Source organism: Tachypleus tridentatus, unplaced genomic scaffold (assembly GCF_004210375.1).
Source record: "Tachypleus tridentatus isolate NWPU-2018 unplaced genomic scaffold, ASM421037v1 Hic_cluster_2, whole genome shotgun sequence".
Lineage (NCBI taxonomy): Eukaryota > Metazoa > Arthropoda > Merostomata > Xiphosura > Limulidae > Tachypleus > Tachypleus tridentatus.
In genome coordinates, this window is record NW_027467782.1 from 51,714,205 (window position 1) to 51,729,798 (window position 15,594).

The 15,594-nt window shown below is 33.1% G+C and overlaps 1 protein-coding gene across 4 annotated transcripts in view; it reads right to left on the reverse strand.

Annotated features, from left to right (window-relative positions):
* LOC143242887 (dual 3',5'-cyclic-AMP and -GMP phosphodiesterase 11A-like) overlaps positions 1-15,594 on the reverse strand; it is a 103,773-nt gene that overhangs the window by 9,859 nt on the left and 78,320 nt on the right. For 3 of the 4 annotated variants that reach the window (XM_076486491.1, XM_076486490.1, XM_076486489.1), the window contains exons 6-12: positions 13,942-14,009; positions 11,929-12,031; positions 9,576-9,651; positions 9,203-9,270; positions 7,026-7,118; positions 6,471-6,521; positions 3,337-3,483 (exon numbers count right to left, since the gene is read on the reverse strand). In XM_076486491.1, the coding sequence (XP_076342606.1) occupies positions 3,337-3,483; positions 6,471-6,521; positions 7,026-7,118; positions 9,203-9,270; positions 9,576-9,651; positions 11,929-12,031; positions 13,942-14,009 (606 nt within the window). The remainder of the gene's footprint in view (positions 1-3,336; positions 3,484-6,470; positions 6,522-7,025; positions 7,119-9,202; positions 9,271-9,575; positions 9,652-11,928; positions 12,032-13,941; positions 14,010-15,594) is intronic. The other variant, XM_076486492.1, reaches the window with a different exon arrangement.

Below are 15,594 nucleotides of genomic sequence, written 5' to 3' on the forward strand. Positions count from 1 at the left end.
TCCTACTAACAGTTATTAACTTACATGCAACTAACATCAGAGTGTTTCTAGTAACAGTTATTAACTTACATCCAACTAATATTAGAGTGTCTCCTAGTAACAGTTGTTAACTTACATCCAACTAACATCTGAGTGTCTCCAGTAACAGTTATAATCTTACATCCAACTAACACCAGAGTGTCTAGTAACAGTCATAAACTTACATCCAACTAACATCAGAGTGTTTCTTGTAACAGTTATTAACTTACATCCAACTAATATTAGAGTGTCTCCTAGTAACAGTTGTTAAATTACATTCAACTAACATCTGAGTGTCTCCAGTAACAGTTATAAACTTACATCCAATTAACATTATAGTGTCTCTAATAACATTTATTAACTTACATCCAACTAACAGTAGAGTGTTCCGTACTAACAGTTATTAACTTACATCCAACTAACATTAGAGTGTCTCCTACTAACAGTTATTAACTTACATCCAACTAACATTAGAGTGTCTCCTACTAACAGTTATTAACTTACATCCAACTGACATTGGAGTGTTTCCTACTAACAGTTATTAACTTACATGCATCTAACATTAGAGTGTCTCCTACTAACAGTTATTAACTTACATCCAACTAACATTAGAGTGTCTCCTACTAACAGTTATTAACTTACATCCAACTGACATTGGAGTGTTTCCTACTAACAGTTGTTAACTTACATCCAACTAACATTCGAGTGTCTCCTAGTAACAGTTGTTAACTTACATCCAACTGACATTGGAGTGTTTCCTACTAACAGTTATTAACTTACATCCAACTGACATTGGAGTGTTTCCTACTAACAGTTGTTAACTTACATCCAACTAACAGTGTCTCCTAGTAACAGTTGTTAACTTACATCCAACTAACATTAGTGTCTCCTAGTAACAGTTGTTAACTTACATCCAACTAACAGTGTCTCCTACTAACAGTTATTAGCTTAGATCCAACTAACAGTAGAGTGTCTCCTAGTAACATTTGTTAACTTACGTCAAACTGACATTACAGTGTCTTCTAACAACACTTATTAAATTACACCCAACTGTCAGTATCTTACATTACAATGTTTCTTAATAACAGTTATTAAATTACACCAAACTGTAAGTAACTGACATTACAATGTCTTCTAAGAACAGTTATTAAATTACACCAAACTGTAAGTAACTGACATTACAATGACTTCTAACAACAGTTATTACATTACACCCAACTGTAAGTACTTTACATTACAATGCTTCTTAATAACAGTTATTAAATTACACCAAACTGTAAGTAACTGACATTACAATGACTTCTAACAACAGTTATTACATTACACCCAACTGTAAGTACTTTACATTACAATGTTTCTTAATAACAGTTATTAAATTACACCAAACTGTAAGTAACTGACATTACAATGACTTCTAACAACAGTTATTACATTACACCCAACTGTAAGTATTTTACATTACAATGCTTCTTAATAACAGTTATTAAATTACACCAAACTGTAAGTAACTGACATTACAGTGTCTTCTAACAACAGTTATTACATTACACCCTACTGTCAGTATCTTACATTGCAATGTTTCTTAACAACAGTTATTAAATTACACCAAACTGTCTCTGAAATTACAATGTCTTCTAACAACAGTTATTACATTACACCAAACTGTAAGTACCTTACATCACAATGCTTCTTAATAACAGTTATTAAATTACACCAAACTGTAAGTAACTGACATTACAGTGTCTTCTAACAACAGTTATTACATTACACCCTACTGTCAGTATCTTACATTACAATGTTTCTTAATAACAGTTATTAAATTACACCAAACTGTAAGTAACTGACATTACAATGTATTCTAACAACAGTTATTACATTACACCCTACTGTCAGTATCTTACATTACAATGTTTCTTAATAACAGTTATTAAATTACACCAAACTGTAAGTAACTGACATTACAATGTCTTCTAACAACAGTTATTACATTACACCCTACTGTCAATATCTTACATTACAATGTTTCTTAATAACAGTTATTAAATTACACCAAACTGTAAGTATCTGACATTACAATGACTTCTAACAACAGTTATTACATTACACCCTACTGTCAGTATCTTATATTACAATGTTTCTTAATAACAGTTATTAAATTACAGGAAACTGTAAGTAACTGACATTACAATGTCTTCTAACAACAGTTATTAAATTACACCAAACTGTATCTGAAATTACAATGTATTCTAACAACAGTTATTACATTACACCCTACTGTCAGTATCTTACATTACAATGTTTCTTAATAACAGTTATTAAATTACACCAAACTGTAAGTATTTGACATTACAATGACTTCTAACAACAGTTATTACATTACACCCAACTGTAAGTACTTTACATTACAATGCTTCTTAATAACAGTTATTAAATTACACCAAACTGTAAGTAACTGACATTACAGTGTCTTCTAACAACAGTTATTACATTACACCCTACTGTCAGTATCTTACATTGCAATGTTTCTTAACAACAGTTATTAAATTACACCAAACTGTCTCTGAAATTACAATGTCTTCTAACAACAGTTATTACATTACACCCTACTGTCAGTATCTTATATTACAATGTTTCTTAATAACAGTTATTAAATTACACCAAACTGTACTGACATTACAATGTCTTCTAACAAGAGTTATTACATCAGACCCTACTGTCAATATCTTACATTATAATGTTTCTTAATAACAGTTATTAAATTACACCAAACTGTAAGTAACTGACATTACAGTGTCTTCTAACAACAGTTATTACATTACACCCTACTGTCAGTATCTTACATTGCAATGTTTCTTAATAACAGTTATTAAATTACACCAAACTGTAAGTAACTGACATTACACTGTTCCTTAACAACAGCTTTAAATTACACCCAACTGCACGTATCAGACATTACAATGTTCCTTAACAACAGTTATTAGATTACACACAACTGTAAGTACCTTACATTAGAATATTTCCTTGCAACAGTTATTAAATGACACCCAATTGCAAGTATTTCACTTCACATTTTTCAGAGCAGTTGTTACTAAACCACAACTCCTTTTGTCTTCTTTGCTTTCTAGATTCCACACAACATAAAACTTCATCTTTATCGAGTTTGTGTTTGTGTTTTTCTTATAACAAAGCCACATCGGGCTATCTGCTGAGCCCACTGAGGGGAATCGAACCTCTGATTTTAGCGTTATAATTCCGGAGACATACCACTGTACTAGTGAAGGGCTATCTTTATCGAACTACTAGTGTTCTGATACTCACTGTCTCGTCAATATTGAACTTTGATAAGAGATCCAAGTCCTCGAACATCTGGATAGCTGCTATCACCATCTCATCTGATGTCAAAGAGAAGTCATCAAACTTCGTACTTCTCAGTTGCCAGCTGCTCACCTGCGCCACCTGACGGTCCTGGTTAATTAGAGGCAAAGTGATATTTTCATTAGATAACACAGAACACGTTAGTAGGTTCGGTTAATGCTTAGAATCAATGCAACATTAAAATGAACTGTATATATCTTTATGGTTAACCAGTTAATCTATACCAACTTCGACTATTTTAAGGAATAAACTTAACCAATAAAACATCAGTGTTGAAACTAGATAACATGTGTTAGTGATGAGAGTTTTTACATCCATTGTAATAATACTTTCTTTGTGTTGTCTAATAATAAAACAGAAGTTTACGTTAAAGATAGACAATTATTATAATAAACTATTTTTGTCACGTGACTATCATAAACAAAATTTCAGCTATATTCACGTGGCTATTATACAAAATGATTTTTTTTTTGTTACGTGACTATCACAAACAGTTTCGGTTATATTTCGATTTTTTTATTATGTTAATGTCATAAACAATTTCGGCTTCATTCACGTGACCATTATGAGAAGTGTTTCGGTTTTCGTAACAGTTGTAAAAAATACATTCAGAATATCTGACCATACCAGAGAAAAACACGTGACAAAACGTACTGTCCCAAGTTTTAATTCGTCTGACACTGATCGTCCAAATGTTCCTCACTGGTACGAGGTTGTTTTACAAAATCATTCGCTGTTGCACAATTAGGGCATGTGTCTAAAGCACCCTCTAGTGTGCAAATATGTTATCATACACTCCCACTGTTACGAAACATTTGTTTTAATAAACTCTAAGCTGTTAAGCAGTTGACTGGATTTATAGGCACTTAGATAACTAAATGCTATGAGGCTTAGCAGGTCCTTTGCAATGCCTTAATAATGTTTCTTACGACAAATAATACCTTAATTAGTTTTGTGCTGGAGAGAACAAAGTTTATAAAACATTGGTTGAAAAAAGTTGCTCTTTCCTAAACTAAAAACATAAAATCAAGACTTTCATTCTTGATAGAAGTTAGTAACTTTCATTTTCGGTTAGGCTTAATAATTTTAGGTGTAAATCAGTGGATGGTAAACAAACAAGGCTTAACACAACCGACTCTGTGATTTTGTATTTACTTACTTCTAGGTCGTATTTATCGTTCAGCGACATACAGTTTAACTTTTAGAAAAAAATATTTGTAAACTGGAACCTGGATATTTATAAACATGAATATATAAATGCTGATATAAATAATTATTGAAACACGCAAGTGTTACAATGGTTAAGAGTAACTAGCTAATGGATTTATTAATGTTACAAAACAATATCATGGAGAATAAGTAACTACGTTTCACAACAGTTTTCACGCCACCATACAATGTACGATATTGTTCATCACGTCTTGTAGTACATCTCATATATTGTTCCTCACGCCTTGTAGTACATCTCATATATTGTTTCTCACGCCTTGTAGTACATTTAATATATTGTTTCTCACGCCTTGTAGTACATCTCATATATTGTTCCTCATGCCTTGTAGTACATCTCATATATTGTTCATCACGTCTTGTAGTACATCTCATACGTTGTTCCTTATGCCTTGTAGTACATCTCATATATTGTTCCTCACGCCTTGTAGTACATCTCATATATTGTTCCTCACGCCTTGTAGTACATCTCATATATTGTTCCTCACGCCTTGTAGTACATCTCATATATTGTTTCTCACGCCTCGTATAACATCTCATTTATTGTTTCTCACGCCTTGTAGTACATTTAATATATTGTTCCTCACGCCTTGTAGTACATCTCATATATTGTTCCTCACGCCTTGTAGTACATTTCATGCATTGTCCCTCACGCCTTGTAGTACATCTCATATATTGTTCCTCACGCCTTGTAGTACATCTCATATTTCTACCGGTTGACTTAATTACTTTTCCCACTTTTACATAAATCCGTGTATCCCTAAGAATGTTTATATCAGGGCTTTGTACAGACTAAGATATTGTTTCACCACATTTACTGTATGCTTGAAATCACCTTATTTCTGGAACGTGAATTCTCATCTGATGAACAGTGCTTCTTGAGATTAGAATCTACCTGTACCCATCAGCAGCTAGTGTGCTATCAATTTTGTTAGATCACCGATAATGTCAGACTTGTATTAATTCTCCATCATGTTTCACTATAGATGTTGTACATTGATTACGAGTGGATTAATTTATCCAATGTCCATTTCAACCTTTTGTCTCACTTACCTCTTCTCATCAGGGTTTTTCGAGCAGTTATACACAAAGTGAGACCATTTCATGCTAATAGGTAATTTGTTCTACTCCACATAACATTTACACCAGTATTTACAATGAGGTTGTAGGCAGTATCTAAACTAGACCTTTGTCTATCCTGTAAATAACACATCCTTAGATACTTCAGTTTGCTTTAGAAGAGTTCCAGTATTCCACTTTGACCACTTCTATTAATGGCAGCGCCAGCTTGAAAGTCTTAAAAAAGTTCTTACCAAAGGCACTGCCACAATATTTTCCCATGGAATATCCTTGGCCAGACAAAACTCTGATTTCTACACGCTTGTCATCGAAGATATTTCACTCTTGAGAACCATGACTGAAACAACACTACCACTACTGGGCATAGTATTCCTGCTTGTACTTTACGGTGCGAGATATCAACATGTAACTGTAACTCCGTTGGAATTAACTTTGATACGAATAAGTGATGGCTTTTATGTACCATTTGTCTCTTATACCTCTCTCCTCAGCTTTCCTATAGTTAGTTATAGAACTTTAAACAACAATAATATGGTAATAAAGACGAATTTCACCGTTTATTTGAGTGAAATGTAAAACATTTGTTCTACAACTTTAGTTATTTCTTGACATCTACATTATAACGTCTCATATACACAGAAACAAATATTACTCTCATTTTAAAGTTATTTCATATTCTGTCAATAATATTGTGACACAAGTTTACTTCAGAAACCTCAATGTGCATGTTATTACTGAATGGAAACGTAAAGAAATACGCTTAATCTTACCAAGTATTTCTTGATATCTTTGGGAGTTGCCGTAGCATGATAAGAGATAACCTGTAACAGAATACTCAAGTTAGGCTTAATAACAAACTATCTTGATATTATCGGAGGATAAAGTAGCATGATAAGAGATAACCTGTAACAGAATAATCAAGTTAGGCTTAATAACAGACTATCTTGATATTACCTGGGAATATAGTAGCATGATAAGAGATAACCTGTAACAGAATATTCAAGTTAGGCTTAATAACAAACTATCTTGATATTATCGGAGGATAAAGTAGCATGATAAGAGATAACCTGTAACAGAATAATCAAGTTAGGCTTAATAACAGACTATCTTGATATTACCTGGGAATATAGTAGCATGATAAGAGATAACCTGTAACAGAATAATCACGTTAGGCTTAATGAAAATAATTATCTTGATATCTTTGGGGAATACACCAGCACGATAAGAGATAACTTAAAATAGGTAAGCTAGGTTTTACAGAGGGTAAACGTTTAAATATTTGACAAAAACGAAATATACCACAAATAGAAATCATTAACACTCACCTCAATCGCAACTTTCTGACGAGCCATAGCTTTTTCCAGCTCACTATACATGAGGGTGTTGTTGATCCCAAGTCCACAGAATAACGTAAAAGCCTAGAAACAATGTTTTAGGTGAAATTAATCACAAAGAGAATTTAGCACAAAAATATGTGAAAGGAAACTATTCTGTAACACAATTTTATCATTCCTTGTCAGTAAGTCTCCGTTAATAGTGTCAATTGAAGCCACAGAATGTGTGGAATTAATTAATTAATTAAAATTTAAAAACATAATGTTCGACAAACTCTGAGAGACTAAATCATGGTAATCTTGGTGACAGTCGGTACTTACATGCAGAACTGATAAACTAAATCATGGTAATCTTGGTGACAGTCGGTACTTACATGCAGAACTGATGGACTAAATCATGGTAATCTTGGTGACAGTCGGTACTTACATGCAGAACTAATAAACTGAATCATGGTAATCTTGGTGACAGTCAGTACTTACATGCAGAACTGATAAACTAAATCATGGTAATCTTGGTGACGGTCGGTACTTACATGCAGAACTGATAAACTAAATCATGGTAATCTTGGTGACAGTCGGTAATTACATGCAGAACTGATTCTGAACAATTCTATTCACTAAAGTAAGTTTAAAACATCCAGGTTAATTTATTTCCCTTTTCACCACCTGAACAAGCAGAGCAAAGAAATCACTTTTACAGGGGCTACTCAAAGTTTGGGTCGTACTTGAAATATGGTTTCATCTCCAATAAAACTAATAACGTATAGCAGAGAATTCACTTTTACATGGACCTCTCGAGGTTTGACGTCGTACATAAATATAGTTTGATCTCCACTAAAACTAATAACGTAAAGCAGATAAATAACTTTTACATGGACCTCTCGAGGTTTGACGTCGTACATAAATATAGTTTTATCTTCAATAAAACTAACAACGTATAGCAGATAAATAACTTTTACATGGACCTCTCGAGGTTTGACGTCGTACATAAATATAGTTTTATCTTCAATAAAACTAACAACGTATAGCAGATAAATCACTTTTACTCGATGCGTGTTGTCGCACACGTGTGATGTTCGTTTATACTGGAGAAGAATTCATAGCTTCTAAAGTTCATTCTATGCAATACGTACTTATGGCTTTCTCTAGGACTGACACGACCTATTAACTAGGTGATTACCCTTTATGATCAGCTACTGTCAGATGAAGCCATACGAATGAAAAAATACTTCGTTAACACAAAATCACCAAGCGGCCGATCGCAGAACTAGATGGGATTAAGTTCGAATCGAAGAAGAGAAATATACACTTTTAATTGTTGAACACTAACATTAAAGTACGTTAGCTATCAGTCTATGTGAAAAACATGTAAGTTTGGTGAGATATCGGTTTAATATAGATAACACTATTAATTTTAATTTTTCTACGTCAGCCACCGGTTTAGCCACGAAAAACACAAACCTTTAAACTTCGTACGTAAGCTGTCATCTTAACTAACTTTATAATTTCATTGTATAGAATTCTAATAGAACTCGTGGTCCTTATTTCAACATGATTAAACTTACGTACGAAGATAATTTATAAACAAGAAATACGTGATGATTTTAATACAAAATAGTCCATGACTGCGCAAAACATTCGTGTAAAATAATATTGAAACAGAAACACGTGCGTTCGTTCTTCCTATTTTACGTAGAATCACTTAATGGGAAGTTTTTTTTCTAGTGACACCAAAATAAGCCTTTTTATAGCAGTTAATATATGAAAAATCGTGACTGTTATTAAAAGGCTTTGTAGAAATTCGTACAAATGATCCTGAGGGAAATAATCTTACGCCAAATAAATATCTTTAATACACAAACAGGGAAATAGGAAGATAATCCATGATATTTTAACCAGGTGATATGGTCCATCAATGTGTCAGCCAAAACTGATATAACTTTTAATACCAAATATTTCGTTATAGTCCCTGGTATTCCTCGTAAATTCTAACATACCTTTACACTTGCAAACACTGCTAGCGTGTATCCACTGTAAAACTTTATCCTGATTATTTAACATGATAATTATTATTAACATCTTTACCAATAATACACTTGCAAACACTGCTGGCGTGTATCCGCTGTAAAACTTTATCCGGGTTATTTAAAATGACAATTAATATTAACCTCAAATAGTTGTTCGTCGTTCTCGTCGAAGAGAAGACCGTCTGTTCGATTAATAATGGTGGCGACACCTGGAAAACGAAAATGTTTTTAAAATTTTGCATTTAAAAAATTATCGAATGGATTTCTATTAAACTAAAAAAGATAAAATAAGAACATAACTACAACTTTAAAACTGTCATTTGCATACATTTGATTAAGTATTAATTATTAAACTATAAAGTAATTTCTTAATATTTGAAATACTTCTAAAACTCTAAACACCATAATAGGTGAAACTTTTTAAAATAGCTATTATAATTAATATTATTATTAAGATAAATTATCGAATTAGGTGATGAACAAATTTTTGTGCTGACATTAAAATGACATTTACCAATTATTTTGTAATTTCTTTCTCTGACTGGCATACATAACAGTGACCGGATATGACGACCCGAGTCTTCCGGTATCTGAAATGAGTAAAAACTGTCACTAAAACTGTACATCTGATGACCATAAGAATCATATGCCGAACGTTTATTTATTTGCTACCAGACTTAACAATGAAAATACATTTTTAATCACTGAATATAAAATAAAAATTCAAGGTTACTGCGAAACTGCTAGACATACAATTATTTATTAGCTTTACGTTAAAAACACACACACACACTTGTTAACATTCGTTCTAACACGACTGGTTTAAATATTGTATCTAAAACAAGTCACTGTCAGCGGAAGTTAAACACCAGATGTTGTCGGACGAACATTCTTCCTCGTCGCACCAAACATGCTCGATCTTTCAGGTTATAATGTGACAGTCGATCCCACCACTCGTTGGTAAAAGGGTAGCCCAAATGTTGGCAGTGGGTGGTGATGACATAACCTCAAGTCTTGCAATACTAAATTAGGGACGACTAGGCAGACAGCTCTGGCGTAACTCAATACTAGATTAGGGACGACTAGGCAGATAGCTCTGGCGTGACTCAATACTAAATTAGGGACGACTAGGCAGATAGCTCTCACGTAACTCAATACTAAATTAGGGACGACTAGGCAGATAGCTCTGGCGTGTCTCAATACTAAATTAGGGACGACTAGACAGATTGCTCTCACGTAACTCAATACTAAATTAGGGACGACTAGGCAGATAGCTCTGGCGTGACTCAATACTAAATTAGGGACGACTAGGCAGATAGCTCTCACGTAACTCAATACTAAATTAGGGACGACTAGGCAGATAGCTCTGGCGTAACTCAATACTAAATTATGGACGACTAGGCAGATAGCTCTGGCGTGACTCAATACTAAATTAGGGACGACTAGGCAGATAGCTCTCACGTAACTCAATACTAAATTAGGGACGACTAGACAGATAGCTCTCGCGTAACTTTGAGCGAAATTGCACACTAAACTTTCCAAAAAACAATGAAAGACAAAAATTACGAAAGATGTATTGTGAAACAAAGTACCAAATACCTTTCTAAAACATAGTTTATTAGTATAACTTAATTTTACCGTATTCTAAACAATCAAAATAGCTATTTAGACAACTTGGTAGCCACGTAGCTTTTGTTCTTCGTAATGAAACTGGAAGGTATTTAAGGCTATTAAAAGAAAACAGTATATGTCAAGTTAATAATGTTCTTCTTCCCCATTTGGTTATTAAACAAATAATCAACTGTGTTTTAACATTAAATATATTATTCAAAGTATTATTCTCTGTTTGGATAAAAATGGCGTATTTTTCAAGAGGTAAGGATATTTCTGTTAATAATTTCTCAAACAATAAATACCTTAAAAACACTCCAATCAAATATACAAGTACGTGTATAGAACAGAAGACACTACAGTCGAAGATACAAGTACGTGTATAGAACAGAAGACACTTCAGTCAGAGATACAAGTACGTGTATAGAACAGAAGACACTTCAGTCGGAGATACAAGTACGTGTATAGACCAGAAGACACTTCAGTCAGAGATACAAGTACGTGTATAGACCAGAAGACACTTCAGTCAGAGATACAAGTACGTGTATAGACCAGAAGACACTTCAGTCAGAGATACAAGTACGTGTATAGACCAGAAGACACTTCAGTCGGAGATACAAGTACGTGTATAGAACAGAAGACACTTCAGTCGGAGATACAAGTACGTGTATAGACCAGAAGACACTTCAGTCGGAGATACAAGTACGTGTATAGAACAGAGGACACTTCAGTCGGAGATACAAGTACGTGTATAGAACAGAAGACACTTCAGTCGGAGATACAAGTACGTGTATAGAACAGAAGACACTTCAGTCAGAGATACAAGTACGTGTATAGAACAGAAGACACTTCAGTCAAAGATACAAGTACGTGTATAGACCAGAAGACACTTCAGTCGGAGATACAAGTACGTGTATAGAACAGAAGACACTTCAGTCCGAGATACAAGTACGTGTATAGACCAGAAGACACTTTAGTCCGAGATACAAGTACGTGTATAGAACAGAAGACACTTCAGTCAGAGATACAAGTACGTGTATAGACCAGAAGACACTTCAGTCAGAGATACAAGTACGTGCATAGAACAGACGACACTTCAGTCGGAGATACAAGTACGTGTATAGAACAGACGAAACTTTTTACTGAGTATTACTATACAGTAAATGTAATTACTGTTTTACTGTATTACTATACTCAGTAATACCAGTGGAAGAAACACTTTCAAGGCTAATATTTTAATGTTACCCTGCACTAACCTTGATGGGATCGCTAACATTCAGTACTTCTCCTGTGGAAGCAACTCGTTTAGCAAAACGAAGAAGTTCTGTGGACGTTTCTGACTGTGGTTCTGGAGTGAAACTGAAAATTAAATATTTATATTATAAAAACGAGTTCATGTTAATGTTAAAATATTACAAAAAAAACCGTATTGGTGAAAGCTTGACACTGTAACTAGTTAGTTAGAGAAAATAACGGAAATTTATTTCACCATAATGCTTTTGTCTTCACAAGATAAAAAATTCCCGAAATTACGGAACACTGGAATACACTTTCTTACATGGTACATATTGTAAATGTTTTCAGTGACAACATAATCCACAAAGGTCGTGATTACTTCTTTCCTAAAGTCGTGGAATCTAATATTGAATTTGTTAATAAACATGAGACTTAGAGAAACAGCAATAGGTTTCTTATCAAGTTTGTGACCTAAAGGAACTGAAAATAAATACCATGATTTATGAAATCAAAATAAAGTGAATTTAGTTTCTTATGAACTATGAAACCAGATAAAGTTGAATTTAGTTTTTTATAAACTTATGACAGCATGAGAAAGTGAATTTAGTTTCTTATGGAACTTATGAAACCAAAAAAAAGCGAATTTAGTTTCTTATGAACTATGAAACCAAAATAAAGTGAATTTAGTTTATTATGAAACTTATGAAACAAAAAGAAGTTGAATTTAGTTTCTTATAAACTTATAACACCAAAGAAAGTGAAGTTAGTTTTTTTTAAACTTATGACACCAAAAGAAAGTGAATTTAGTTTCTTATAAACTTATGATACCAAGAGGAATTAAATTTAGTTTCTTATGAACTATGAAACCAAAAGAAACTGAATGTAGTTTGTTTTTGAAACCAATGTAATCTAAAAGTTACACGTATTCTAACTAAATTCTCAGATTTCCCTTTGATTATCTTAAGATATTTATAGAGGTTGAGACATAACTTTGCATCATCTATAATTTATAGAGGTTGAGACACAACTTGGCATCATCTATAATTTAATAGAGGTTGAGACATAACTTGGCATCATCTATAATTTTATAGAGGTTGAGACATAACTTGGCATCATCTATAATTTATAGAGCTTGAGACATAACTTGGCATCATCTATAATTTAATAGAGGTTGAGACACAACTTGGCATCATCTATAATTTAATAGAGGTTGAGACATAACTTTGCATCATCTATAATTTAATAGAGGTTGAGACATAACTTGGCATCATCTATAATTTATAGAGGTTGAGACATAACTTGGCATCATCTATAATTTAATAGAGGTTGAGACACAACTTGGCATCATCTATAATTTAATAGAGGTTGAGACATAACTTGGCATCATCTATAATTTAATAGAGGTTGAGACATAACTTGGCATCATCTATAATTTATAGAGGTTGAGACATAACTTGGCATCATCTATAATTTAATAGAGGTTGAGACATAACTTGGCATCATTTATAATTTAATAGAGGTTGAGACACAACTTGGCATCATCTATAATTTAATAGAGGTTGAGACACAACTTGGCATCATCTATAATTTAATAGAGGTTGAGACATAACTTGGCATCATCTATAATTTAATAGAGGTTGAGACATAACTTGGCATCATCTATAATTTAATAGAGGTTGAGACATAACTTGGCATCATCTATAATTTATAGAGGTTGAGACATAACTTGGCATCATTTATAATTTATAGAGGTTGAGACATAACTTGGCATCATCTATAATTTATAGAGGTTGAGACATAACTTTGCATCATCTATAATTTGATAGAGGTTGAGACATAACTTGGCATCATCTATAATTTATAGAGGTTGAGACATAACTTGGCATCATCTTTACACTAACGAAAAGAAAAGGAAAAAGTTAAAAAATATTTCAAAGTTTTTAGGTCTTGAACATGAATTATGTTTAGTAAATTAAAGTGATGTACTCAGGTTAAAGTTAGAATATAGTGAAGGATACATATCTTTACCTTACCTTGTGTCGGGGGACATTGGAGCGAGGGGTGGAGATGATAGCTCAAATGTCTTTGAAAATTTCACATTCTGTAAAATTTTTCAGTTGTTTTAACTTAAAAAATATTAATAACATGGATGTATTAATCCTAAACAGATAGTCCTATAACAAAGTATATACAAAGTGCTGTTAGTCAAAACTAAGTATCAAATAATATTATTTTTATACACTCTGCTTTAAGAAAAGGTCGTCAGGAGTTATTAAATAAACTTGTAATTCTAGTTTAAAACTGGTTATGAAAGAGTATCTATAAAACATGTTATTCTGGTTTAAAACTGGTGATGAAAGAGTATCTATAAAACACGTTGTTCTGGTTTAAAACTGGTTATGAAAGAGTATCTATAAAACATGTTGTTCTGGTTTAAAACTGGTGATGAAAGAGTATCTATAAAACATGTTGTTCTGGTTTAGAACTGGTTATGAAAGAGTATCTATAAAACATGTTGTTCTGGTTTAAAACTGGTTAAGAAATAGTATATATAAAACATGTTATTCTTGTTATCTTATTGTTAATCGTTTTATAGCAAAGCCACATTGGGCTATCTGCCTTGTCCACCTCCGGGAATCGAATTGTAAATCCATGAACGTAGCGCTGATACATGTGGGGACTTTCTGGTTATTGAAATAAATAAGTTGACAACTGTGTTCGAGCTTCATTAACCAGATAAGAAACGTTTTTTTCTTGCTTTCTAACATTTTGTATTCAAAATGTTGAGTACATTATATTAAAGCGATTTTATATACATGTAAAACGGCTGGTATGAGTTGAGAAATTTTTTAAGTTGAGGAGCAAACAACGTTTAGACCTTCTTTGTTGTTCGCTCCTCTACATAAAATATTTTCTCAGCCCATACCAGCCGTTTCTACATATATATTTTTCTCTACAAGTGGGTTTTCTCGTCATCACGGATTAAATCAATTTTGAATACTTGAATCAACAAATAGCATGGCGATATAATGTTGTGTGGAACAAAATGTACTAGAACAATATTTTGACACTGGGGGCGTTATTAAAGTAAGCAATCGAAAAGTCAGCGTTTTGGGGGACAGTATATAAAATCTTTTTTTAGATTCAAACACTTAGATCATAAACATCTGTTCAGATCTCAAGTTTACAGTTTCCAAGACGTTGATATATCTTGTGCTTAATGGAACTGGAAAACAAATGAATATGGATTAACTTAAGGTGTCAGTTTCATACAGAAAAAGACTTGCAACAAGTCGTACCAAGCCGTAGTAAGCAAAGTGCGGCATCTTGTAAAAAGATTAGGATTTATGGACACAAACATCAGTCAGTGACAAAATCCGTCCATGTGTCTTGGTTAAGAGAATGCAACTTATATAAGAAGAATCTCCTTCCACAAGTTATACCACGATATACCGTCCCATTATCCAAGCAACTAGAAAGTGAAACGTGCTATTAAATAAGAAGACATATCGGTCAAGTCTGTATCCAACTCCTAGGGCGTTTGTTACGATCGAACTGTTAAAACGCCCGCTAGAAAGCCATTCTCCTCGTACACAACATAGATTATGGAAAGTAGCAGATAGAGGAGGGGTGCTTTGGACATGACAGCTTTATGATGGAGCTTTTCTGCGGTATAAAACTAGGCT